The sequence below is a fragment of the Caenorhabditis briggsae genome (assembly GCF_000004555.2).
Source record: "Caenorhabditis briggsae complete genome, chrX, whole genome shotgun sequence".
Classification (NCBI taxonomy): Eukaryota; Metazoa; Nematoda; class Chromadorea; order Rhabditida; family Rhabditidae; genus Caenorhabditis; species Caenorhabditis briggsae.
The window spans coordinates 15,790,312-15,817,705 of NC_013491.2; the positions used below are offsets into that span (position 1 = coordinate 15,790,312).

Consider the following 27,394-nt stretch of genomic DNA (forward strand, 5'->3'; position numbering starts at 1 on the left):
TCAGTGAAATAATCATCAAAAATTGAAAAAAAGGAAACTTCCCATGCCGGGAATCGAACCCGGGCCGCGTGGGTGAAAACCACGAATCCTAACCACTAGACCACATGGGACTACAAATGATGATCCTCGTCAATTTGTTTACATTCCACCGCACACACTTTCTCTGTTGCATTTTTTCTCTCAAGACGAGAACACACAGACTCACATGTATTTTGGAGTAGAGAGTAGCAAAATGAAGAGACGCAGACACACGCGAGTGGCCCCGTCCGTTTTGTGTGTGGGTGAGCGCGCGCGGTGGGTCTCTCTAGTATTGAACGGGGAGGGCGGCCTCCCGAGAAACGCGCCAAAGATATCGCGTTATGCGCAAACACATTTATTTATTTTTCTCCTTAATTAGCTCGTCGTTTTCACTTATTTCAACTGTTTTGCTTTGTTTTTCCGCAAATTTCTGATGGAAAACATGAATAATGTTCATGTTTATCACTTTCTCTCAAGATTTGTCTGTTTATTTACCACAGAATTGTTTATATAATTTTTTTTTTCAGATGCCCAACTCATCAAGCACTTCGCAGGCCAACATCACCGGCAGTGAAACTGCGTCGACGTCCTATGTGAATTGTGAGTTTTCTCTCGGCGCTTATCAGTTTTTTGTTGCGACAGTATGTGAAATCGGTTTGTAATACGAGCGTATCACGTGAAAATTTGCATGCGTGGTGAAAAGACTGTACAATACACTGACCTGGACCTGGAGAACCGAAATTTCGTCACCAAGAGCTAGTTGGTACCAAAAACTTTTTGAAAACCTTCGATTTCATCACAAATTCAACGAAATTTCCTATTTCAGACGTCGAAATGAGTGCCGAACAAGAATACTTCCTCTACGAGCTGGAGACAACAGATAGTGGAAGTATGGGGCTAGTGCTCCGCGCCATCTACGACACCGGAGATGTCCAGCAATTCGCTCGTGCCCTCCAACAAAGAATCAGTCACTACGACAAGAATATACAGAAAGTGTGCTCCTTCCACTATCAAAGCTTTGTCGATGCAATGCAAGAGCTTATGCAGCTGAAAGAGCAATGCCAAGATATCAAGGATGAGACAGTGCAGATCGATGCGGAGATACAATGTATCAGCCAACGGCTGTGCGCAAAGAAGCAGGAAATTGTCAGATATCGGTGAGTTTTTTCGAGGTATAGGCGGAAAATGGCTGCTCGCTGTTGTCTTTTGGGCAAAGGTTTATCAGACTTCCCTTAAGTTGTTACTAAGAGCTGCCAAAAACTAAAATACCTTAGCCTCGCTTTCCCCTAAAAGATACCAAAGTTTGTTCATAAATTTTCTTGGGTAAAGTTAGAGCGTCACCTTCTTTTCAGCGAACGTTGGCTACTTTCAGCAAGGCGTGTCAGCTTCTGAGCGGACCTTTAAACAGCTTTTATGAAAAACTTGAGCGAAGTCTGGTCAAACTTTACCCAAAAGACCACAATTGCAGCAGAATATGGCCAAGAAACGAAGACTAACTATCAATCTAAACAATTTTCAGCAAGTTGATGAAAAACGCAAAGACCGCAATGGACCAAATCGCAGTTTGCCTCCCAGTCCTTGAGAACTATGCCAAGCTTCAAGAACTGATGAGCAACAAGAAGTACTACCAAGCACTGAAAACTCTCGAGGAACTGGAACACACTCATCTGGCTCTCGTGGAAAAGTATAGATTCACACAGGTCCTCGCTAAAAGCATGACGCCTGTTCGTTTGGAAATCAAAGATAAGGCCTACTCGGAGTTCAAGGATTTCCTCGAAAACATCAAGAAAGTCGCTGGAAGGATTGGAAAGCATGCCAGCAAAGATGTGAGTTGATTTAAGAAAAGGTGTTAAAAGAAAGATCTGATTTTTCAGACTGCCGAGCAGCACTCATTTGGAGTCACCGACGCTGAGAGGGCAAGAAAAATTCAAGAGGAGGCGAGAAAGTGAGTTTTCTTTGAAAATCTGAGCAACCACCGGCGACCAATGTTGACGCAGCTGAGAGGCCACCGCTTTGTAGAACTATTTCTTGGGCCGTATCAGAGATAATTGCTGATAAGGCGTGGTTTAGCTTACTGTGAGCTAGTCATAAGACACACCTTCATGGCCTTTGTCTTCGAGGAATTGAAAAACGCCCAGAGCTTGAAAAACGCCCTCATAATGGCCCTGGTTGTATTTTGACACACTTTGGTTTGATCATGACTACTCAGTATGATGTTGGCTCAGTTTTGACGGAACCCCAGCAGCACTACTTGGCTATTAACAGTATCAGGCTCGCGTAGAGTGCTGTCGACAGGCGCTACAGACTTTGTCGTGTTGCTGCAATACCAGCGTTTCTTAAATATCAGTTTCGCAGTGATTTTCTGTAGTTTTTGATGTCAGACTTAGGCGAGCAGTACTCCAGCGCGTGTAAGCAGTACTCCAGTGCGTGTTTTCGTGCCTTATCAAGCACGCATCTATGCGTGCTTGATAATTAGCCGACTCAAGTGAAAAACAAAAATTAGAAAAAAAATCTCAAATTAGCAGACTCAAGTAATAACACAGTCACGTTCACGCTTATTCTCTACGTAGGCTCTGATAATGCAAGTGTTTTTCTTACAGAAATGCCAGCAATGTCGAGATAGAAGTTTCCGCCGATGGCAGCATTGTCAAGAAGAACGTGTCTCCCAAACGGTATCCTCAAGCCCAAGTTGAGGTGAGAAACGCTGAAAAAGGCATTCTGTAAGCTTACTGAGAAGCGTGAACTTGAGAAGAAGTTAAAATCCCATAAGGATGTGTTTCGGCTCAAACGCGCGCGTACGGCGACTGTCGTTTATTCATTTTTGAAAATTCAAAAATTTGGGGAAAAAACAGTTTCTGTACTTACAGCGGGTCTGCTTGACAGAGAAAGTCGATTGGCGGGCCGACCCTTATATTAACAATTATGATGGCTAGCGTCCGCTTGAGAACTTTAAAATTTCAGGACTCACCTTCGTTTTTTCAGGATGATGAGCAAGTTTCCGCACAGGATCTGATCGACTTCACACCTGTCCACCGATGTTGCCAAATCTTCAACGTACTTGGAGCCAAAGAAGAGTTTGAGCAGTACTACCGTCAGCAGAGAAGAGAGCAGTGTGACTTGGTGATCCGGCCGTCCCACAAAATGAATAACTTCAAGCACTACGTTGAGTATTTGGACGAAATTGTCGGATTCTTCGTTGTTGAAGACCAAATTCTCATGACACAGTCCAACTTATCGACGGCTGCCGAAAAAGACAAATTGTGGGACAACGCGTTGCTCAAGATTCGCCACCACCTGGACGCCAGATTTGTTAGTTTTTCTTGTCATTTGTGTTTGTTTCAACCATTCAAAAGTTTCAGGGAGGATGTCCAGATGTTGAGATGATGTTGAGAATGAAGAAGGTGATTCTTCTCTTCATTCTCACTATGAAATCATATGGATACGCCGTTGCACCACTCTACGAATTACTCCAAAACTTCAGGTACGGGGAAAGAAAGAGTACTATATCGATTGATTGCTTGTTTTCAGAGATCAATACAACGAGATTCTAGTCAAGGAGTACTGTGCTCAATTTGAGAGAGACTTAGACAAGGACAACTACACACCAATTACCGTGAATTCAGAGGAGGAGTTTCGTGCAGTGATCCGACAGTTCCCGTTTTACAAAAGGAGTATGGAGCAGGTGAGATTTTCTGTTTGCCGAATTTGGGGTCAAGAACATCAGTTCGAAAATATTACAAAAATATGGTATAATTCTTTTCCGGTGGTGATGAACCTTGCGACCAAAATTTTCTTTAAAGGCGCATCGTACATCCAGCAGCAATATTGTCGTTGTGCCGTTGGATATCATGCGCTCTTGGAGACTAAATTTTTTGAGAACGACTGTTTTTAACGTACTTTTCTCGATTTTCGAAAACTTTTTCAGCTTTTTAAATTATTTTCTTTAATCTCACCCACTTTTTTTTGCTATTATGACATCACAAAACCGAGGAAAATTTGACAAATTGAGAAAAATAGGCCATAAAAATGTATTTTCAAAAAATCCAGAAACCGTGAAGACGAATAGAGTTCACCGTTTACCGGCACAAAAAAAATTTTGCTCCTTCACCGACAATGCGCTTTTGAATAAATTTTTGAATGCAAGCTTTATAGCAGTCGGACGAGAATGGCATGGGTGCGGTTTGCGCATCTACCGTAACCCAAAATCTTAGACACCCATGCTGAGCGCTTTCCGTGGCTCATTCGACTTGTCTCGGTTAGCCACGCCGTTCGGCATGCCATTCCGAACTCCCTCCACCAACCCAGAATACCGAAAAATCATTTATGTTTGCAGGAACCCTTTCCACGGAAATTCCCATTTTCTCGATTCGTCATTTCGGCTTACACTCAAGCCAAGCAGTATTTAATTGGATGTTTGAAGTTCATGGACAACCTCCAACTCAACACATCTGCAGTCGATGATACAGTTAGGCGGTAAGTATTTTGAATATGAACTTGTGCTGCTGCGTCTTTACAACAAGTAAGTCTTATCTTCAATGAGTAAGTCTCTATCCAAGACCGTCTGATGAAAAAAGATCAGGAGAGTAGGAACTTCCTTTGCTAAAAAAGTAAAGACCGTGAATGTGAATTCTCGGGACTTCTCAACAACTTTCTGCAGTACCTCTGTTTCCTGGCACTCAACATTCATGGAACATTGCCAGCCATGACGCAGAGAGCTTGCAGAAGTGCAACGGATAGGTGGCGAAAGCGCGGTAGAGAAGCTAACAAAGTTCTGCTAGTCGTTTCATAAAAATTATCTTCCTGCACCAAACTTTAGAAGCTTCACTGCACAACATTTTGAAATTGAAAGATACTGTAGAGTTGCAGTATTTCTGTGAGCTTTCTGACATATTTCCATGAATGTAGGGCAAGAAAGACGCAGAGGTTCTGCAGAACTTGTCGAGAAATTTTGAATTATGATGTCCTAGTACAACACACGATTTTCTATACTGAAAAGCAACGTTTTCTCGATCAACGTATCTTTAGCCCATACAAACTATTTTTCATTTCAGGTGTGCAAACGTGCTTCTGGGTCGCTGGGCTGGTATTCTCAAGTCGTTTGTTTACAAACGCCTGTCGATGATCCAACTCGTCCAAATCACCATCAATCTCGGATACCTCGAAAAGTCCTGCGAGTCGTTAGGTGCCTTCATCACTAGCAAGACTTCAGGAGAAGAAGCCATCGGAACCACCTCCCACCAAGTCGTTCTCTCTGAAAAAGTGTTCCGTGATGTTCGTAGTGAAGTGGAGCAGCAGATTGACGAGTGCATGAGAAGCAAAGTTGACGAAATCATCGAACTTTCAAACTACGATTGGGAACTGCCGGCAGCCGCTGGACAGGCTTCAGATTTCATCACTGATTTGATCAAGTTTCTACTGACCACTTTCCAGTCTTTCACAAACTTGCCGTCAGGACTGGCCAAGCATGTGTGCACACAGACATGCAAGCACATTTCTCAGTCGCTGTCAGATTTGCTATTGTCGCCAGAAACAAAAGCCATCTCAACAGGAGCACTGGATCAGTTCTCGTTGGATGTGATGCAGTGTGAGATGTTCACAACAAGGTGTCCAGTGGTTGGTGTCGATCCACAAACTTTGTCAATGACGTTCGCAGACTTGAGGTGAGTTGGAGATCATGAATACGAGTTAATCTTGCTTTGGTTTCAGACAACTACTGGATTTGGTTATGTCATCTGACTGGACAACTTTCAATGCCGAATACGGAAAGGATCATGCCAAATATCTTCGTGTCAAGGCATCCACTGCTATTGTGGTGTTAGAAAAGTACGTTTTTTATTGAAGAAATGACGGTTGCAAGAATTTTGAATAAATTTGGGCTCTTACCCAGAAGAACGGTCTCGAAGCGGGACCGCCGGTCCTACCAAATTTTGAATTTTTTTACAACGGACTCAACGGTACGATAGCGGTCCCAATAAGACTTGCTCGAAAAACCCTATTGTCGAATTAAAAAAAAGTGAGACCTGGAAAATTTCGCGGACGGCTTCTCGGTCTATTTTTGAGGCCTTGCCCCAAAAACACTACGGTAGTAAACAAAACTTATTTCTGTGAATTTAGAAGGATTTTCTGAACAAAGTTTAGATTTATTGGTAGGAAAATTATCGCTAGCATATCAAGAATATGTTTTTCATTGAAAAACCGAACAATTCGAAAAGTAGCTCAAACGAGGCAAAAGTCTGAAACATTACGTTTCTGCCGCACTTTTTCGTAGATCAAAAACAGCTACGCCTTCCAATTTTTCAGGTCCCACTTTTTTTAATTCGACAATAACTCCAAACTTTTAAATTCGGTGCCATTTTTGGATGTTCTTATAAACGAAATACTCTAGAACAACTCCAATTAAAAACGAAATGCTACAATTCCGGTTTAAAACTTTTCAATTATCAGCAAAATTGTCACTTTTGTCGCTGAAGTGTTTTTCTCGGTTGACACAAATAACAATGTTTTTATTTTCCAAACAAAGTATTTCGAGCAAGCCTCGGTGGAACCATTGTTTAAATTCGTAGGAACCGGTAGACTGATTATGGGACCGGTGCTCCCAAAAAACTGAATTTTTTATATGTCTGTTAGTGTGATGACACAAATAGACTAATTTGAAACAAAATTATGTACAAATATCACTGTAACTTTTTCAGAATGATTGAATACGAGCGCAAGAGCACTGGTTTCTTTGGAATCGCCAGAGGAGACCGCAAACGCCTTCTCGACACTATTGTTCGTCAGCTAAAGCTGCTTGAAATTCAATAACTGTGCTAATTATAATTTTTTTTGAAAAACTTACTAATTTATTGTTACGAAACTAACATTTTCTATCTGTGATTTGCTTTCTAATTCTAGTTAAATGTTTAATTTTTGCCAAAATCTGATTGTTTATTGTGACCGAAACTTAATGCATAATTTGATTTATGTTGTTTATTTGGATTGTAAATGAGTAAATATATTTTTGTAAAATTGACCATGGCACAATTAAAAGTAATGTGAACCGCTGTCAAACGCTTTCAAACGGCGAAAATAGTTGAAATAGTTTGGTGGGATTTTTTATAAGGGAATTATTCGAAAGTTGAACAGGTCGAGGCTTTCGAAAGTGTTGATTTTTCAAATAAATTTTAAAAATGTTAAAATTCTCAAATTTAGTATTTGAAATTTTTCGAATCTGATAAGCAAAATCCGACTAAATTTCATGTTTTGTTTGGCGAATAAGGACAATAATAACATCCACTACAAGATGAATTTAGAAGACACAAACTCCTGTTGAAAAATTTCCTGTTGAAAAACCTGGAAAACGTTAAAAATGAGTTTGTGCATATAACCAGAATCGACGGAGTTTGGCCCGTTCCTGTTGAAAAATGATCAATTCTAAAACGACCGGTTGAAAGTTCGAAAAAATGACTTAAACTTACCTGTAAATTCACGAAAAATGATTTTTTCAAGATTTTCCAAATGGTCATTTTGCCCGTCAAATACCTTGTAACCTGTATTAAAAGGGTTTTCACATTGTCATGTTCGAGCTTAATTATCTTGATTTCTATGAGAGATTTGAACATTGAGTCAATTGGTCAAACGTTTGCGATATTATGATAAACATTGTATTAGTTGACAACTTTTTTGCATCTTTGACAGAAACCGAGATAAATTGGCCCAAAGTTAAAAGTAAGGGGTCTTCTGTTACAAGTTCTACGAAACCTGGAAATATTCAGAAAATGATATCTCTGTCGATTTCTTGTACGCAAAACATTATAAATATTTCAAAAAACCAGGTACACATGTAATTCTCTGTTTTTTTCCTCACTTTTTTGATTTGTATTTTTTTCATTCCATAGTATTCCTCATTTCTCCCAAAAACAAAATTATATGATTTTTGAAACATGACGCTAGGTGCACTGAAACACATGATTGTGAGTACACTTCTTTTCCAAGTATTAAGTTTTTTCTCATTCTTAAATGTCACTACACGCTTAATTCATTTCAGCTCTACTCCTCTTCCCTCCTTATTCAATACAACATTCTTGTGGCATAAAGCGAAAAAAGTGATGATAAGAATCATGCGAAAGTTGATAACAGAAATATGCACAATAAAATTCAAGATTAGGTTCTTCTTCTTATTTTTATATGTTTCACTTCACGTTTATTTTTACTATTAGTAGTTAAGGCTGAATGTTCAGTTTCAATTTTTTTCCTCTCTGCTTTTACTTTCATTTTGAATCAGTGAATTTCAGATTGCCACGATGAAGACAGCTCGCCGTGTGTTCAATCCAGTCTTGGCTAAAATTATAGAAAGTGAAACTGCACTTCCATCAGGAATCACATCCACTGGAGCACTCTCAGGATTTGCTCAACAAGCCGCCAACACTCTCCGTGACAATCGTAACAGAGAGAAACAGGAAATTGCGGATTTAAATAACCGATTGGCTAGATATATTGAAAAGGTAACACATTGTTCTTTTTTTAAGTACCATAGGTTTTACAGGTCCGTTTCCTTGAAGCTCAAAACCGAGTTCTTGATGCAGACGTTGGACTCTTCCGTCAAGCAGCGTATATCCATTCTGAACGTATCGCAGTTTACTATGAGGCTGAAAAAACTGTGAGTGATTAAACAGATTAGGATTTAGTATCTCAATATTTTGAAGTCACTGGTTACACTGTCTCGTGAGCATGATCAGAAGACGTCCACACACAAACAAGACATCAGAAGACTGGAACCTGAGATTGCTACAGCTAGAAAGAAGTAAGGAATTTTAACTTGTCTACATACTTTTAAAATCTAATTGTTCTAGTTGGGAATCTTCCGTTGAGCATCGCAGGAGTCTCAGACTCGAGAAAAGAACTCAATTGAAACGCCTCTCCGACATTGAGGCAGAGAATGCATTTGTCAAGAGACTTATTAACGAATGTGAGGAGGAAAAAACTCACTTGCAAGCTGAAATCTCTCGCATTCGAGCAGAAATCAAGAAGATTCTCGCGAAGCGTGACAAAGAACGCAGTGGAGTTTCAAGGAATCAACAGTCTGCTCAAGACCTCCTCAAGAAGCTGAGCGCATCAATCAGTTCACATGAAATCGCCATTCGTGAAGAAATCAGCAATGCCAGAAGAAATTCAACGGACAAAAATCGTGAATATTTCCACAGAGAGCTTCATTTGGCAATGAAGGAGATTCGTGACCAATTTGAATCCAACGCGAAGTCATCTCGTAAGACATGGGAGGAGTGGTACAAGAAGAAGATTACTCATATCAAGGAAGCCGGAAAGAAATTCGAAACCACTCAAATTCAAGAAAGAGTAAGTCATAAGAATCACTATTTTCTCTACTGCATAATGATTTTTAGGAAGAAGTGATCCGAATTCGCGTGATTGTCAATGAATTACGTACTAAGATCACTGATGCAGATACAATGGTAGGCAACAAAAGAGTAATTTGAATTCAATAGAAATTTGTAGAGTTCACAACTTGCCAAGAGAATCGAAGAAATGAAACATCGTGCGGACGAAGAGTTGAGAATGTTTGAATACGCTCTGAATGAAAAGGTGTTCAGTGTGAATAAAATGAAGGAGGAATGCATGCGAATGCAAGTTATGATTGAGAAGCTCTTAGAATATCAAACTGTAGGTTTTCTATCCCTTTTCCAAGTTTACATAATTTCAACTTTTCAGAACCTTCGCAATGAAATCACTCACTACCGAAAATTGATTGATAATGCAGAGAATTTGAGAACAACTTATCAAAGTAACTTCGTGATTGATACTCCATCTCCAGTAATGCGCAACACTACATCATATCACTCTAATGGATCTGCTTTCACAATGAATGTCCAAGAATCTCGTTAGTATTTTTTTTAAATATTAATTTGCTGATATGTATGGATTAAATTGTCTTTTATTCATTTCGTTTTCAGATTACTCTGAACCCTACTTTTCTAGCATGAGTCATGCAAGCTATGACATTTCTACCACGAACCGTGACAGCTATGACATTTCAAATTTGAGCAGTATCAATAGCCAGCAATTCCGCAGCTATTCCAGAGGAGACGTTAAACTGATTGTAATATAATAATTATACTTTACAATTTAAAAAAATTAATTTTAGGAGCACAAAGATGAATCAATCGTCATTGAGAACTCGAACAACTACAAATCCAAAGATTTGTCGAACTGGAAACTCCAACACTATGTTGACGGAGCCCTCCGTGGTACCTTCATCTTCCCAGTTGCCACTCATATCCATCCATTAGAGAAGATTTCGGTGATATACAGTTTCCTGTTTAAAACGTGACGCTAAAATTTTAGATCCACTCCTTGGCATCTTCTAACCTTCTTGATGATTTGGTTGCAACAGGAATCTACAGTTTCGATTTCTCAAAGAAAACAAAATCCGTTCTTCTTGACGATGCTGATGAGGTAATATTGTGGTCTTAGTTTATATATAATTCTTCCCGCCAGTCCATCCTCTCCGAAAATTTGTAATCGTAATTTTATCAATGATTACAGGAAGTTGGATGGTATGCGCACGTATCGTACAGTCACTGATGAAAGACCGATTATGCGACAAAACTTTTTCACTATATTATTTAATGCGTTTCCTGTGCGCTTCCAACGTACTATGTTTGAGCACAATCAACAGGAAAATACGTCACTTTTCTATTGTATTTGATATTAATGTTATGTGTAACCATGATGGAATTTCTTATCTTTCAAAGTTTGTAACCGTAGTGTTGCAGAAACTATTTGATAAAACGTTTTTCTCAATAAGTGCACTGAACTTTACAAACAGTATACATTGGAAATGAAGTGACGACGGGGAGCAAAAAGTATTTTTGAATTTTAGATGTTTTCTTTACACCTTTGAAGCTTCTGGATTCTTCAACTGATAAGAAAACTCACTGCACCTCTACATAAAAACTGGAATTCAAGGACAATGGATGAAACCATGAACGCAACACAGAAGAACATTATGATGCATGTGAGGTCAGCCAAAAACCACAAATCCCTTACACGAAAACCACCCTTGAAAACCCAAACCCATACGTTTTGGAATGGTTTTCAGAGGTAATAGTGCAAAAGCTGAGAAACTTTTGGTCAATTTTAGAAATAAAGTGAGCAAACACCAAAAATTTGATGACATTCTAAAGTGAGTTATGCTGGACCGATTGGTGTCACACTTTGCAGTTTTCCAGAGTGTCCAACATTACTCTTGATAAACCTCTTTTTTCTTTTCTGAAAATCCTTTCTTTTTAGCTTCAATTTGCATTCATTTTTTCTTCTCGCTCTCGCTTACAGGATTCTTCAGGAATTCATCGTTATTTCGTTTTGTTCTTTCAGTTCTCTCCATCTCATTATCTCTGTTTCACTACCTCATATAGAGCTGAATTCAACCTCAGTTGACCGAATTTTCTAAATATTTCAATGAACGTTTTGACATTTGTTGGATATTTCGGGCTTCAACTGTATTAACAATTTTATATGATCCATGTGAAACAATATTCAATTTAAAACATTATTCTATTCAAAAAACTATTCAAAAAATTATCTCCCCTCCGAAGATTATCCGATTTATTCAATGAGCGGTTTCAATTCTTCAACCGAAGCAATTTTCGCGGCGAGTCGTGCAGTTGGAAGTGCCAAATTTGTCATTACACTGGTCGATGATCGTTTTCTGGCCTCTGTAGGACTGTTTCCCATAATCGACACCTACAAAAATATACTTCCGAGCGGAAGGACACATGATTTTCTGTACCTTTCTAGAAACTAATCCGGGATCATCATCACTAGTCACCGAAATCTTTGGAGTCCTGAAAAACAAGAAGGCAAGTTATTTTTATTTGATAATGAAAAACCATTACCTTATTTCTTTCACAAACTGTGTGATTCTAAGTGAGTGTAATAGTGAGCTGGTGGATATCTGTGAAGCGGAAATTTTTCCTAAGAAGTTACGTGATTAACCAACTTGTAAAAATCTGCACGGTCCACTGACAGTCAGGGTATAATCTGGCACAAAAAAGAATCCAGTAGGAGGTTCTTTTCCATCTTTGATGCATAGCTCCATTTTGTTTAGAATAGCCTCTCCAAAACAAGTCCAAGGTCCACACTCAAAGAGGAGATCCTTCTGAATCCAGGATTTGTTGAATTGGAACTTCTCTCCAGACTAACCTCGTTAAACTTAATAGACGCTTTGCCTTCAAGTATCAGCACAAAACGCTTGCTCATCTCTCCCGCTTCGAATAAATTCAAGGTTCCTGGGGATGTGCTGTTTTTGGGAGGTACAATGAGAACCTTAAAAAGATAATTGTGTTGATATCTTTGATATATCCTCACCTCTCTAATATTTCTCTGTATCAAATTTTCAAAAGCCTTCGGATTCATTTCACCGAACAGCGGAGTTTTTTCTAGTAGCCACTTCTCTGTCATCTCCAGCATATGCAGTGACAACCTCTCACTCTTTTTTTCACTACAGAAAAGTTCGGCAACACTTTTCTTGGAAGTGTTTGTTCTTCGTTTTTTCTGAGCATCGTCTGTAATGTAGCAGTCGGTTTCGTCGGTGATTTCAGCTTGTAGTAGTTCTTCGGTGATGTCTTCCAGAGTGATTAGCCCAACAAGAGTGATTGCGTGTTCTTCTGGGGCTTCAGGCAACATGGTGGCTTCCACAAGTTTCATGGATTTCTAAAAGTTTGGCAGTTATAATTTTCTTTACGTTCTGTGTAATGAAATTTATAGCACCGGCCGATAAGATATACAACAACGCGTTTTTTTCAGTTGATTTGACTATATTCAGGAGTGTGGAGCTCGACTTACATGTTTTCAATCACTTTGACATTTTAGGAGGGTTGAAAACAGATCTACATCAAAACAGAGTTTTATGAAACCCTAGTTCTTTAGATATTTGTCCGTTTCTGAAAGACTAACGTTTTCAGTACAAAAACGGGTCCAACAGAGGTCTTTCAGAAATCGTGCAAACAGTTGAAAAGAAGGAGTTCTATAAAATTGTTTAAAATCAAAATTTTACTTTTTTAGACCCAAAGTTTTCAAAGTGATCGGAAAGTCGCCGAGCTCCAGACTGCTCGAAATGGTCAAAATGGCCCAAAATTCAACTGAAAAACACGTTTTGATTCATGACCGGTACTGTATACTGCCCCATACCATAATGAAATTGTCCATCTTGTCATCCACAAACTTCCCATGATGATGCTTCTTCACATCGTGCGCTTTCGCAACCATTGCCAAATGATAGTCACCCATCTTGAACTCATCCATCAACGCTGTCACTGGCATATGCTCATCGACAATTCTCAATCTTCTCTTATTGAATCCTGCCACAGCTTTCACCGTGATGTTGTTATCTTTCCCAATCAACGCCAAATCACTTACATACAACAAATTTTTGACCTGTAGCGGAAATAGTCGGTTGGATGAATTTTGTGGTTTGTTATTATCTTTTTCTTTACCTTATTTCTGTTGTTCCCTTCATAAACCGGTATTCTTGTATAGCCCGAATCAGAGATTTTGGTCATTGTCTCAGCGTTCAGCACTTGATCTTCGGATAACATAAAAACATCCTGAAAAATTTAAATTGATGAAGTCTTGACTTATCACATACATCAATATCAGTCATCACATCTTTCACCGACTTCTTAATTAACTCCATCGCACCAATAGCAATTTTTAGAGTGGACAAATCCTGAAAAACACAATTGAATGAGGAGGGAATAAACTTGATGACCTTACGATATCACAAGCCTCATTCTCCATATTCATTTTCAGCATTTCAATCATTCTAGAACGATTGACCACATCAATATCGACACCAGCATATTTATCCAAAATCTGAACATCCAACGTTTTAAAAATTAGATTTTTGACGAAATTTTTCTAACCTTTCCAAGGGGCCACGTAAGTGGGAACAGAATTATCATAAAGAACTTGGTGATGAATATAGTGTTTGCACCAACTGCTAGGCCATACCTGAATTTATTCCTTTGAAGTTAAATTGATTGAAAAAATACAAACTTGACACAAATACTTTGCGGAAGAATTTCTCCAAAAATAACGATTCCAACGGTCGAAGCAACAAACGCCACTAAACCTTCTGCCATATCGTCAAACAAAAGGGCGATTCCGGTATTCACAATCTAGAACTCAGAACTTTGCATAGAACTTACTATTCTTTTAATCTCATCTAACGGTGATGAACCCAGCAGTTTACAAAGTAATTCAAAAGCGCTCCAAAGGTAATGAATCAAAAAACATCTACGGTTTTTACAAATAAATTCATGCGCCGTTGAAACAGTATTTCAGAAATAATTCACCTTGATTCATTTTGTTGTTTTACTTTATATGAAAATTCAGCTGATTACTCACAAGAATTGGTTAGAATTAAACAAAAACCATCAAAAATCTCAGGATACTGGCAAAAATCAAATAATTCCGAGATACTGTATCAAAGGCGCTTGAATATATTATATCCATAGTTGCTTTCCCTTCAGGACCGAAGATGCGGCTTTAAATGAACTTCAAACCGTGAAGTTTATTGGCGCTGGACAAGAATAATAAGTTCATTTTCCATACCACGTTCATAATAATAACTGTGCAGAGAAGTCGGTTTCCATGGATTCTCAATGGATAGATGGCAGATGCATATTTTTTTTCACTTGGTGTCCCTTAAAATTTTTATATTCTCGCATATCCCCCAAATTTCAAAAAAATCTATACCCGATTTCATAAGGATACTAAGCTCTTGTGGTGTGAGTGCCATTAATCCCAGTGTTAATCCCGAGCAAAGAGCGGAAATTGAAAACAGGAGACAGAGAATTGCGCTCTGGAATTTTCGATGTCAAGTATATTCAAATGTCTCTCTTTTCAAAATCAGAGTCTTCAAAACACTGAAAGTCAGGAAGTTTGAAATTAACCTGCATCCAAATCGGCATATACGTCTCATGAGTTTTTTCCACAGCCTGAATCCAGGTTCTGTCGTCATCAATTTGGATTAATCCGTGACTTTCGGATTTTAAACAAATCCTCCATGGAGTCGGCCATCTGAATTTATCCACTTTTCTTAATGAAATGTTTTGCCCAGACTATGAAGATATACTCACGCTACAAAAGAATACTTGAATACAATTTTCATGTCCTTATGAATATAAAATGTGCTTTCAGAGATATTAAATTCGGATGTGACACATACGGAGTCTGTGAAAGCTACCATGTCAACCTAAATTAATCTTTCTAATTGACATGTCTTTTGAAACATTTTTCTTACATCTTCCAATCCATGACCAAAGATTACAATGTCTACTATAGAGTCAGCTTCAACCATTATCTCTCCTGCATCGCTAAAAATATTTTATTATTTTATCTCTCCTTCATTCAGCCACAACCTATATCCTAGAAAGCCTGGAGCTCCGACATCGCTCTCCACTCTCACTCCCGACACAGTTGGTTTGACATCCTGAAAAATTCCATCAGAAAATATTCTATTCTCATCTTCATTATCTAAATTGCTCACCAGTTTTCCATCAATGCGCACATTTTGTATGCATAACAAGAAGAATAGAAAAAGAATTTTAATGATCATCAAATGAAGGAAAAGAGAAAACGATAATGAGTAGAGCGAATGGTGCAAATCAAAAACTAGGTATGGGCCGAGTGGGGGAGAAAATGCGATTGGTGATAAGAACTATAATTTAGGTAAAACGCGTCTGTTTGACATATTACTGTTTACCTTCCTGTTACGTTGTTATGTTTGAATTTTTTGACGTTTTCGAATTTAGACTGTTTTGTGATTTTCAAAAAGTATATTTTGTTTATGAATTTTTATCAACGAGTTCTGACAAAGTTCCACATTTAATCGATTGAGAAACTATCATCAAACTGTTTATATGATGTTGGTGCATAGATTTTGGCAATTTTTCAACGATCAAGTTCCAATATGATATCACCTTGACGAAACTGTTTATTTTCATGATTGTTCTTTTTTTTTCAAAATACACTCTTCAGTGGCTTGCTATTTTTCATTCCCCCTCAGTGCTTTCAACTCGCGAAGTGTGGAGAGTGGCCAGAATCTGGTTGACGTTGTATGTGTGGGATAATCCTTCCAAATCCTCTGAAATTTCCGGATTTGGCTCTTTTTTTTGAGTTTTCAGTCCCCTCCACTGGCACTTTATCTCAGCTTTCAAAACAAATGATGACATCAAAACGAAGTTGACTGCATGTTTTCAGGAATGTTTGGAACGGAATCCTGAACTCCGAAAATTCCAAAAATTTCTTTCTTTTTGGACTACAGTTGCACATAGCAAAAATATAAGAAAAAATTGAATATAGGAAAACTCCGAAAACTCCGAAAATATCAAAATCGAAAGATTCCAAAGTTTCATGGTTTCGAAATTCCAAACTTCTTTTACTGGGAATATTCTGAAGATCTGGAATTCCGAATTTTTAACACTCAAATTTTCATTCCCAAATTACCACTTCGAACATCCCTGCCTACTCTGATCAGCTGAAACTTCAATTCTGGGAGATGAGAATCTGAAAAGTATATCATCACCATAGCGCTCAGAAATTTGATTTTCCCATGAAATGTTCAGTTTGGTTTTACAAACACTTTCCGCTTTGAAACTTTAAAAGTTTTGAAACCAACTAGCGGAGTTCCCCACCCTTTACGTCCTCTTTTGCGTTTCGAATCATCTGTCTTTTTCTTTTTTCGAAATTCACAATGAAAGTTCTACCCATGTCTGAAATTCAGAGCTTCTAAAATTTACTGTTCAAATCAGTTTCAATGTGTGGGTCCATCAAAGATTTCTTTGCAAGCCTCTTATGCGTTACCTAAAACCTAAATTCTCAAAAATCCGAGTCTTAATGACACTCCAACACTTTTCTCATTTTTCGTCCCCTCCTTTTTTTCTCATTTTTTCATTTTTCCTCTGCGAATGCCAGAGTTTAATCTGACGCCAAGACGTCACATGCGTCCCTTCTTCTCTCAACTCCTTTTTTTTCGAAACGCTCACTCTCTTCGTTTCTCATTTGCTTCAACGCCTCCTCATTTGTTTTCTATCCGTCCGCGTTTGGGCTCCGGCTCCGGCACACACACCCGTCCATATCTTCTTTTTTCCTCTATTTCCTATTTTCTGCTTATCCGACGTATTCATCTCTTTTTCCATTTTTCTTCATTCTCTTCTTTAACGGCGTCTTTTCCGTTTTCCTCGTCTTCTAAGGTCTCTTTGACTTTGTCGTCTTCATTCAGTGAGGGTCGGACGGCGTATGAGTTTTTTCTTCTCACAGCGCCTTCTCTGGCCGTTTTCATTTGCGTTCTTATGCCAAAGAGAAAAGAAGAGAAGAAAAAGAGAACCAAGAGAGTAGATAGAGGGCCGGCTAGTGCGATGAGAAAGTAGACGTTTGCAGGCGTTTTGGCAGAGGAGAGTGTGGTCAAAAGAGAGAGACCAGACAGGCTAGAGTAGTAGAACAGCGAGTGTTACGCGGCCAACACGGCTGCCGCACACGTCTATTCTGGACTGCTTGGCGTATATGAGTGTGTACTCTCATTGATTTGTGCCTGGCTCACTATACACTCTCGCCGCTGCTCACTAGCTCCAGCGCACTAGGAGAGACGGCGACAGAAAAGACCTATGAAGTGAGGACGCTCTTTCTTCTAGAAGAGGTGCATTCAAATTCATTTTGTTTCAGCTTGGCAGCGAAAAAGGAGGAATCGATTGACGCCGACGCCCACGTTCTCTCCACTGACACAACTGTAGGCGAAGTCGATTCTTCTGAGCTTCCGTAAGCATTATTTTTTTCCGCGATATTGTTTAATTTTTTATCTGTTCCAGGGCAGTACTCCGTCGCCAAAGGAAGGCAGGTGCAGTAACCAAAGGAAGGAAGAAGCGAAAGAAGCGAAGGAAGACCGCCGTCAAGGGCGGCGTCAAAAAAAGAAGGAAAACTAGGAAGAAGAAAACAATGAGCGGCGTTTCGAAGAAGCTGAAAAGGATGACGGAGCCGGAACTCGGAATAAGAAGCAGGTTAGTTCTGTAGATATGAAGTGAGAGTGAGGGAAGAGGAGAGAGATAGAGAAAGAACGAGTCTCCCGATGAGTGTAATTTTGACCCTTTGTTGTAGTCTTTTTTCCCATCGTGTGCCGTCTGTTTGATCTGTTCTGTACACTGTACAAAAATCACATCGTTTTTTACGCCGTCTGCCAGCAACCCTTTCATTCATCGGGGGCTGCCTCTAATGCATCGTTCCTCTATTTTTCTTTTTTTTCCCTTCTCACCGAATTTTTTTTCCAAATTTTCACCTGACTTGTGTTTTTCACTTTCTGATTAGATCTACTTGTGAAGCACGGCAAAAATACTTGATTTCTTCCGTAGCAGCAACCACTTTTTTCGAAACTAAATAAGTTTAAACCGTCCCCAACGCAATGGTTCCATTGAAGTGGCAACGATGCAAAAGGCCTTACGGGGAAGAACTGTCCCAAAACGGGACCGCCGGTTCCAACATCGAACCACCGGTCCCGAGAATTGCGATAACGATCCCATTGTTTGGAAAACGGTCCCATTGTTCCGAAAAAAATACTAACGTCCCGACACAGGTTCCAACGGTACAACAACGGTCCCAACCCGGCTTGCTTTGGAAAACCTAATCAAAAGTATGGTTTTTCGGTGCCATTTTTTGATGTTCTTACAGAAATGAAGGTGTTTCAGCCTAAGCTTTAATCTCTAAACTTTAAAGAAAAAAAAACCAGTGGAAAAAGTTAAAATGTTTGGTATTTGGGAATTTCAATATTTTTAGACAGGACATTATGTTTTTTGTCTTGCAGGCTTAGGCTAAATCGCCCTTTTCCGGAGCTAATGTTAACGCTCCGTTTTAGCCTAAGCCTATAATTTTAATCAAAATAACAGAATAATCTGAAAAAATTCCAGTAAAAAAAGTGTTGAAATTCTCAATTCCCAGCAAAATTTTCATTTTGTCGCGGAAATGTGTTTCTTAGTTGAAACGAATAATTAAATTTCTAATTTTCCAAACAGGGTCTCCAGACCAAGCCTGATTGGGACCGTTGTCGTACCCTTGGGACCGTTCTCGCAACGATGGGACAGTAGTCGGATCAATGGGACTGTTGTCGAACCAATGGGATCGTTGTCAAAGTTCGTCGGGGCCGGCGGTCCGATGATGGGACCGACGGTCTCGCTTTGGGACCGTTCTTCCCGGAAAGAGCCAAAATATCTTGTTTGCTAGGATCTGCCCCTTTCATTATAGAACAATTCTGCACGTTTTGGAGTTTTTTTAAATTCAGAATTAGATTAGAATCTGAATTTTGAATTTTTCTATTCTAATTTTTCCTTATATAAATAGATTTTAAGTTTCACCAACTTACAAGGGAACCTCAGCACTTTGTAAACCTAGATTTTGATGGAAATTGAAAAATAGGTTGAGCATCGCCTATCTAAACGCCTCTAAAAATTTTTTAATCAGCTTGCCTGTTTCAGTACAACAAAAAACGCCTTTTCAGTGCAAAGGCAGCGTTTTCAAAGACGATTTTCTCGAGTTCAGACGTTTCAAATCATGAAGTGTGATGCGATGTACTTAGAATTCAATGAAATGTCGTATTTCAAACGTTTTCTCAACAAAAAAAAACCTTTCAATTTTTGAATAAATCTGGAAAATCGTGAAAAATTTAAAAAAAAACGTTTTTCTCGAGAAAATGTTTGAAATATGAAATTTCATAGGGATCTAAGTATAGCACAACAAGTTTCATGTTCTGAAACGTCCTCGAATTTGAGAAAATTGCCTTCGAAATAATTTTTTTGGACTGAAAACGCGATTTTTGGTACTGAAATTGATATGACTTGGCTAAAACTGGCGGGCATATTCTAAAACTTTCAGAAACGTCTAGATAGCCGATTTTCCACTTTTCCTGTAAATCTGACTATAATCTGGGTTTATTTCCTTATTTCAAAATTTTCACATTTTGACAACTACGATAAAAATGAAACCAACACGTAGTCGGTCGAAAAAATCTGTCTGCAACTGATTATTCAGGAAAATCAGTAATTAGTACAAAAAATCAGTCGGTGGCACTTTGCATTATATATGTTTTATGTTTGATCCCATTTGTCATTCTATTTTTTTATGTAAATTTTCAAAGCTCAGCTACTCTTGAATCACTCTTCCCCTTTCACCTTGACAATTTTCTCATATTTCCTAATGGATCCCTTTCTCTTCACAAATAAGGATTACAGTATCCTTGAGCTATTCGAAAGACGGACATGCATAGCCAGACTAACAGTTAGAGAATTAGGGATTACACCTGCGTGTAAGATTAATATTTTCGATAGAGGTTGTTCTAAAATAGACATACTGGCAGATGGTTCACCTTATAGATGGATCAGATAAGCCTTCTTAGGAAAATCGCACCTGCCAGGTCGTTTGCAATTGCCAGTGTCGAAAATGGGCTTCCCACTATTCTCTGTCTCCGTCAGTTTTGCATCCTCCTTCTTTCTTTATTTAGAATTAAAAATAGTCCAGTAATACATGAAACTTGAATTCAAGTGAAATATCATATTTTTCTATATCATGAAAATTCTCTCATTCAGTTTTTATTAAGTAATAGCTAGTAGTAGAACGTCTCTCTTGACTTTCACTTTGAGCTCATTTATCTCGGTTTCTATAAGAGATATCAGAGATCTGTCAACTGATAAAATGTTTATCATAAAATTACAAACAACTTTTTGATTGACAAAGTTGTAACATCTCTCACAGAAATTGAGATAATTGAGATTCAAATGAGAGTAGTTTCTCATTAAACTAATAGTGATTTATGCTGCCACTCCAGTATCATTTTTCTTCCCGTTTGCTCCGATTTTGTTTCAAATTTAAATAAGAAAAGGCTTTTTAGTTTATTTTAAAAAAACCTATTCGCATGACGTGAACGGAGTAGTAGCTTCTTGACGTATATTCTAATAAATCACTCACTCTGACAGACGGTCTCATTTACTAGATGGCAAAGCGGCGATTCGAGCAGAAACCTTTTGAGAGACATTTGAGCATAAGCTGAGCCTACGGTAGCGTCTACTCTTATTTCGTGGGTGTGGAATTTCTTCTTTTGACATTTTGTATAATGAGGGTAATGAGCATTGCCCTTGCGACTTATGCCTGATGTTCTCTATTTTTCTATTTTTCTCTTTCTATTCAGATTTGTTTTTTGTAGGTACTCCCTCAATAACTCAGCGCAAATGTTCTTCAACGTTACATAATACTATTTTGATATTTTCAGCACGGACATAGTCATGGACAGCCAAGAAGGACCATCAGCTCCACCGTCATCGGCAGCCCCAAAACCTGCTAAGGTCAAAAAAGCGGCTCCGTGAGTGAATATGATCTGCTTTTTTTCTGAAATAATATCTTTGGTGTTTCAGGAAACCTGACTTGCTCAATTCCATCTTCAATGACCAAGAAAAGTTTTTGGGAGTTACGGAAAAGGATTTGGAGGCAAAGAAGGCGGCTGCAGCAAAGGCGAATAAGCCAAGGTGCGTTTGGTCGGACCGGAGAGCATTATAGGGGATCGGATGGGGATTTTCGATGAAAAAATCTGAAAAAATCGACTTCTTTCAATTCTCCTCTCTTATCAGAGTAGTTATAGCCTTCCCTCCCTCTTACTTCCTTTCATATTGAAAAAAAAAACTCGGCCAGCTATCATCTTCCTCTCATTTCCCTTTCCTTTTCATCAACAATAGAAAACATCCGATACGCCATTTTTCCCCACTCATTTCATTTTTTCCTCGTGCTTCTCGGTTGTCGCTGTACCCTGCCTTTTATGGCTGTCACATCGATTGGTGGCGCCACAACCGTAAACGAAGAGCAGCTCATGCTTTCTTGTTCTCCTTTCTTGCTCTTCCTGTTCATTTTGCTTTTGTAGCACATACTAGAGGCGTCGCCTCTTCTTGTATTGACAATTGTAATTCTGAATTTTTATTGCGAGTGTGAGTGTAAGCCGAAAATGCAATTAAATTGAACTCCCAAAATCGAAATATGCGAGTTACTTCAGACTGATGATACTCCATTTTTGAATAATTTCTACTCCATCTTCTATGATTATCATTTGATACTTCCTTCCTTTTCTGAATATATATATATAAATAAATCAAACGTTTTACATTCGTAATAATTGTTTTAACCTACGCGGGAAGTGCCCGAAATGTCTGATCGCTTTTTCCTAGATTTTGGTGGTAAATGTTGTTTCGAAAAAACTTTAATACGAAACTGACTTCTTGTTAGGGGTCAATTGCAAAATTAAAAAAAATCATCTCTCTCCACTTCTTTAAGGTCTTAGAACTTGAAAAGAATTCAATTTTTCCAGATTAGAATTTTAGAATATTTTGATTTTTTCGAAAACTGGATTTGTGGAATTTTGAAATATCGAAATTTCGCAAAACTCCGGAAAATTCTCTCGAATTTTCGATAATCCGAATTCCCGAGTTTTCTGAAAATCGGAATTTAGAAATTTTAGACATTCGGCAAAAGAATACTTGAGAAAAGTTTCAAACTGACCTCCATACTATTTCATTTTATTCTTAAGCTGAAAAAAAATAATACGATTTCGATTTATTTTAGGGTCTGTCTTAGAATCAATTGTTTTCATTGAATTTTTTTCAGCCCAATGAATAAGCCGCCACCTCCACCGTCTAGAAAAGGACCTCCACAGTCTGGAAAAGGACCGCCGGGGCATGGATCACGACAGGGACAAAGACCACCTCAATCGTATGGGGTGTTCTTCAATAATCCAGCCACAGCGCATTCTTACCAGTCAAAAATGATGCAGCATCAAGATCCTCATGTGTGGCCAAACTCGGACCCAAACACTAACCCGAATCTGGCCTCAAATTTAAGCTCCGCATACCAGATTCCAACCGCATCATTTGATACAAGGCCTTTTGGTCCCGCGTTCGTGTCATATTCGAATCTACCTCCTCTTATACCACCGCCGCTGCCACCAACAACATTACCACCACCGCCGCCTCCGCCACCGCCTGGCTTGCCATCTTCCGATCTTTCTGCCATCCTTCCACCACCGCCGCCACCGCCGCCGCCTCCACTACCTCCAGCAAAACTCTCGCCGGCAACTCTACCGCCACCTCCACGTCCACCGGCAACTCTACCGGTACAGTCAAAGAAAACATTCACAGTTCTCGATCGTCCTGGCTTCTGGAATAGCTCAAAAGGGAAAAGTGATTCTCCAACATTTCCTAACAAAAATGGAAATGATTCAACAGTGTCTTCAAAAATTGAAGAAAGTGCAGCATCTACTTCTACTACCAAATCCCATCAAGATAAGAAGCTTCAACGGACAGCAAGCTCTGTCTACGAAACCGCAAGAGCAGCTCAAAAACGATCGTTTGAAGATGGAAACCCGTCAACGTTGATCAAGAGACTGAAACAACAACAAATCTTAACGCTGGAAACAAAGAAGCCACCGTCATTGATGGACTTGGATATTCCACCTCCGCAACTGCCTCCGAAATTACCATCGCAACAACTTCCGCCACAGCCACAGCCTCGACCACTACATCCGCCGCAACCTTCGGCTGCTACAATCTTAGCGCAGTACAAAACACCATCTCGTCTTGACTGGTGTAGACGAGAAGGAATCAAGAGAAGGGAGTTTTACCTTGTCCGGTTGCGAATGCTTTGTGATGAACCTGACAAGCTCAAAGAATATGCTCCAGCTGATCAGAGTTCAGTGATTCTTCGCCAATGTACGACTCCATGTTATCAACAAAAAGTGTTGGTGGAAATTGATGATGGAGAGTTCATTGTGCGACTAGATGAGTTCTGTGCATTTTCGTATTCCTGTTCGTTTGAAAAAACGATGGGCCATGTACCTTCAAACGTGAAAATAACGTTTTTCAATCACGGCGTGGCAGACCATCAGAAAGTGTTTTATGAACCTCCACATGAGAGTGACACGTATGAGGAACAAAAGAGACAGCTGGAACACATTCGGATGCAAAAGCAACAAAGGAAGCCGCAAAATATTCAAATTTACGGTTTCAATGTCAAACTTGGAGTAAAGCGGTGGGGAAAAACAGCAGAGCCTGAGTCAATTTTGACCAGGTTTTTTGCTTCTGAAAAAGGATGGCAAGCCATTGATATGGTCAACTGGAGTTTCACTGAGCGAAGACGATACGAACAAATCATGCTTGTGGACAATTCAAGACTAAAGTACGAAATTTCCAATCCACATGTGACTCTCCCGTATCCAAAACTTCGGCCATGTGTTGGAAGTCGCGCACGTGGATTCTACCGGACAATATTCTTGTTGAATTTTGTAAATAACAAAATTTTATTCGAGGAAGAAGACCAGTTGGAAGAAGATGAGGAAGAAGAATATGAACTACAAACGTCCCACTCTCCAAAATATCATCGTCAAAGCTCTTACTCCACTGAAGCTGACAAAAGATATGATTACTTTTTGGAAACATTGGAAGTTGCCGAACCAAACGTTAATGTCAGCCACATCAGTTTGCCATCAAATCCACTAAGAACAGAAAAACAGACTCCTCTCATGGAAACTTTGATGCTTCACTATCAGACTGATAATGAACGTGAATACTGGTCGGATATCACAAAAAAGAAGACAGCTGATAGAGAACTGAAGAGAAAGTATAATGTAAGTGAGAAATTTTATAATTAGCAAACAAAAAAGAATACGGGTGGTGGGCAAAGAGTCTGATAGAGTTTTATCTATGATAATGAATCTCCTGACAAAAAAATTATAGTATATCAATGAAATACTGTAAACACTCTAATATACATATAGCACTTCTTTATTGAACACCACCCTTCAGTTCTCTTGCGCTTTTGTCCGTATCGAAGCTGCACCTCGCAAAAATTTGAACGCCGATCTTTATAACTGAGAAAGTAGTATTATAAAACAGTTTCCTTTTACTTAGCTTATTGATTTCCAGAGTCGACTAACATATGAAGAGATATGGGCTCCGATAAAAGCAAACACCACGGTAAGAGTCACAATGTTATCGTTTCAAAAAAGATGCTTTTCAGTGGAAGAGGATCGACTATGTGAGATGTGCTTTGTATACTGCTGAAACATTCTACAAGAAACAGTATGCAAATAATAGGAGTTATTAAATAAACATTTATATTTTCAGGCTGAAAGCGATAAGTCATAACAAAGCGAACCGAGTTTATTGGGAAATATCCAAACTCGCTGACAAGTATCGACTTGGAGCAACAGAATTTGAGAAACAACTGTCTTGGGGTCTGTACTATTATCAGAATGGCTTCCACCATAAGAAGAGAAAAGGTAAATGTTCAATTATATTTTATAATTTCATTTTGTCTTTTACAGAGTTTTCCGTGAACTTGGACAGCTACCCTATAACTCCATGTCTTTCAAGAGAATACAACGATTTATACATTTCGAGAGATGAAAATGGCAATTTACCCACTCCGCTTGCACTTGAAAGAAGTGGTAAACAAAATTAGATTAGTTTATTTGTAAGAATTTTTTTCTTTTCCAGAAGGTCTACTGGAAGAAGAAAGAATCATTTTTGGATTCCTACCAGCCAGCCAAAAATGGACATCTCTCGAAATCGAAGCATTACGTCTGGCAGAGAACTTTCATAATGCCGCAGAGTATGATACGGAAGAATATCAATTTCTAAAAGGAAGACCAGAGAGTAATGCGGAATGTATTGCTAACATAACGCGTATGTGCCGGATTTATTTGGTGTCGTACGAAACCATGCCGAAACCTGGAATAAGAACAGTGGCGTACTTGGACAAAGACAAAGACCTGATCCACACAAACACAAATGATCAGAAGTATTATTTTGAAGGAGAAACTTTTGCGCATCTGATTGCCGAGTTAGAAGATCCAGGATATGGAGATGTGCTCACGAAAGAAGAGGTGGAGGAATTAGAAAAAAAATACGAGAAGAATAAGGGTGAAATACAAGAAGAATATGCAGTTGACAATTCTAAGCGAAAGGAGTTAGATCTTGATCTTGGCATCTTCTGTTGGAGAATAGCAAATCAAAACGAGTTGAATCGAAAATCGGTAGAAAAGAAAACTGAAGAACAACTGATAGATAAAAACCACGTGAGCTCTCCTGAACGAAAGTCATCGGAGGTGGAGGTTCCCCAGAAACTAGAAGAGGAAACAATGGAATCACCGCCAACAGAATCATTGATGGCCGAAGTAGAGGCGAGTGAGACGAGTTCTGTATTGGAAGAAGAAGAACTCGAGGAGATAGAATCACCGAAAATGAAGTCGGCAACTCTAGAGCAGAAGATAATGGACCAGACAACTGAAGAAGCAACATGGGCGGAGTCAGATGTCGTTGAACAAGAAAAAGTGGAACGAATAATCAATGAGCAGAGAACTGTAGAGGAGAAGTTGGCGGAACAGCAGGTGGCAGAACCAGAAACGTTGGTTCCAAAGATTGTTCAACAAGAAAAGGTGGAACAAATGGTTCATGAAAATTCTGTAAAAGAACCTGTAGATGAGACGATGGCGGAACAACAGGCGGCTGAGCCAGAAACAATTGTTCCGGAGAATGCTGAACCGGAGATAGCAGAACAAAGTGCTGTCAATGAAGACAAAAAAGATGATGAGATGGTGGTCGAAGTTGAAGATGAAGCGGTGAAAGAAACTGTCGTTGAGCCAAAAATCGTTGAACAGAAAACCGGTGAGCAGAAACTTGAAGGAACTGCAATTGTTGAACTACCAACGGCCGAGTTAACATCTGTCAAATCGGATACTATTGAATCTAAAAGTTTTGAGGCAACACCTGCAGAATCAAATGTAACTGAGCAGACGGAAGCACAGGAAGTTCTGGTAGCGGTGGACATAGTAACAAAAGAACCACTTATGGAAATGAACGACGTTGAGCCAGAAATCCTTGAACAGAAGACCGATATGCCACAACTTGAAGAAAATAATATTGTTGATGTACCAACGGCGGAATTATTTTCTTTTGAATCGGATACAGTTGATCTGAAGAGCTTCGAAGCAACACCTGCAGAATCGATTGTAGCTGAGCAAACGGAAACCAACACAATTCAAAAAGAGGTTGACGCGGTAGCAAAAGAACCACAAACTGAAGCCAACGACGTTGAAGCAACATTCGTGGAACAAAAAACCGATGGGCAGATCCTTGAAGAAAATACGATTGTTGAACTACCGGCGGCGGAGCCAATGTCTATTGAATCGGAGAGCTTCAAGGCATCCCCTACAGAATCGAGTGTAATTGAGCAAACGGAAGCAATGGAAAATCAAGAAGCGGGGGATTCGGTGGCAAACGAACTACAATTGGAAACAAACGAT

The 27,394-nt window shown here is 39.1% G+C and overlaps 4 protein-coding genes and 1 non-coding gene across 5 annotated transcripts in view; 3 read left to right on the forward strand and 2 right to left on the reverse strand.

Annotated features, from left to right (window-relative positions):
• Positions 1 to 38: 38 nt before the first annotated feature.
• CBG29081 lies at positions 39 to 110 on the reverse strand. Its single transcript has one exon. It is a non-coding gene (tRNA).
• A 435-nt stretch (positions 111 to 545) lies between these two features.
• Positions 546 to 6,822, forward strand: Cbr-sec-15 (the record flags this gene model as incomplete). The annotated part of the gene is made up of 12 exons (XM_002645344.1): positions 546 to 618; positions 845 to 1,175; positions 1,538 to 1,844; positions 1,893 to 1,963; positions 2,619 to 2,712; positions 2,980 to 3,327; positions 3,378 to 3,499; positions 3,547 to 3,700; positions 4,352 to 4,491; positions 5,070 to 5,678; positions 5,725 to 5,841; positions 6,711 to 6,822. The coding sequence occupies 12 exons, from the start codon at positions 546 to 548 to the stop codon at positions 6,820 to 6,822; spliced, it is 2,478 nt and encodes an 825-aa protein (XP_002645390.1).
• A 1,478-nt stretch (positions 6,823 to 8,300) lies between these two features.
• Cbr-ifd-1 lies at positions 8,301 to 10,596 on the forward strand (the record flags this gene model as incomplete). The annotated part of the gene is made up of 11 exons (XM_045240285.1): positions 8,301 to 8,501; positions 8,543 to 8,656; positions 8,703 to 8,800; positions 8,850 to 9,351; positions 9,399 to 9,467; positions 9,511 to 9,675; positions 9,724 to 9,892; positions 9,966 to 10,111; positions 10,157 to 10,312; positions 10,357 to 10,467; positions 10,558 to 10,596. The coding sequence occupies 11 exons, from the start codon at positions 8,301 to 8,303 to the stop codon at positions 10,594 to 10,596; spliced, it is 1,770 nt and encodes a 589-aa protein (XP_045095732.1).
• A 1,023-nt stretch (positions 10,597 to 11,619) lies between these two features.
• Positions 11,620 to 15,634, reverse strand: CBG15463 (the record flags this gene model as incomplete). The annotated part of the gene is made up of 18 exons (XM_045240286.1): positions 11,620 to 11,757; positions 11,804 to 11,858; positions 11,910 to 11,968; positions 12,014 to 12,172; positions 12,217 to 12,726; positions 13,204 to 13,449; positions 13,509 to 13,619; positions 13,661 to 13,741; positions 13,789 to 13,887; positions 13,938 to 14,025; positions 14,071 to 14,192; positions 14,629 to 14,720; positions 14,773 to 14,878; positions 14,970 to 15,096; positions 15,156 to 15,271; positions 15,320 to 15,392; positions 15,438 to 15,508; positions 15,566 to 15,634. The coding sequence occupies 18 exons, from the start codon at positions 15,632 to 15,634 to the stop codon at positions 11,620 to 11,622; spliced, it is 2,322 nt and encodes a 773-aa protein (XP_045095733.1).
• Positions 15,635 to 17,681: 2,047 nt separating this feature from the next.
• CBG15462 overlaps positions 17,682 to 27,394 on the forward strand; it is a gene marked incomplete at both ends in the record, with an annotated part of 15,029 nt that continues 5,316 nt past the window's right edge. Inside the window, 10 exons of the mRNA XM_045240287.1 lie at positions 17,682 to 17,686; positions 17,740 to 17,832; positions 17,883 to 18,071; positions 21,323 to 21,412; positions 21,465 to 21,575; positions 22,702 to 24,715; positions 25,014 to 25,064; positions 25,108 to 25,169; positions 25,215 to 25,537; positions 25,587 to 27,394. The exon at positions 25,587 to 27,394 is cut by the window's right edge and continues 2,418 nt beyond it. Coding sequence (XP_045095734.1) covers positions 17,682 to 17,686; positions 17,740 to 17,832; positions 17,883 to 18,071; positions 21,323 to 21,412; positions 21,465 to 21,575; positions 22,702 to 24,715; positions 25,014 to 25,064; positions 25,108 to 25,169; positions 25,215 to 25,537; positions 25,587 to 27,394 — 4,746 coding nt within the window. The remainder of the gene's footprint in view (positions 17,687 to 17,739; positions 17,833 to 17,882; positions 18,072 to 21,322; positions 21,413 to 21,464; positions 21,576 to 22,701; positions 24,716 to 25,013; positions 25,065 to 25,107; positions 25,170 to 25,214; positions 25,538 to 25,586) is intronic.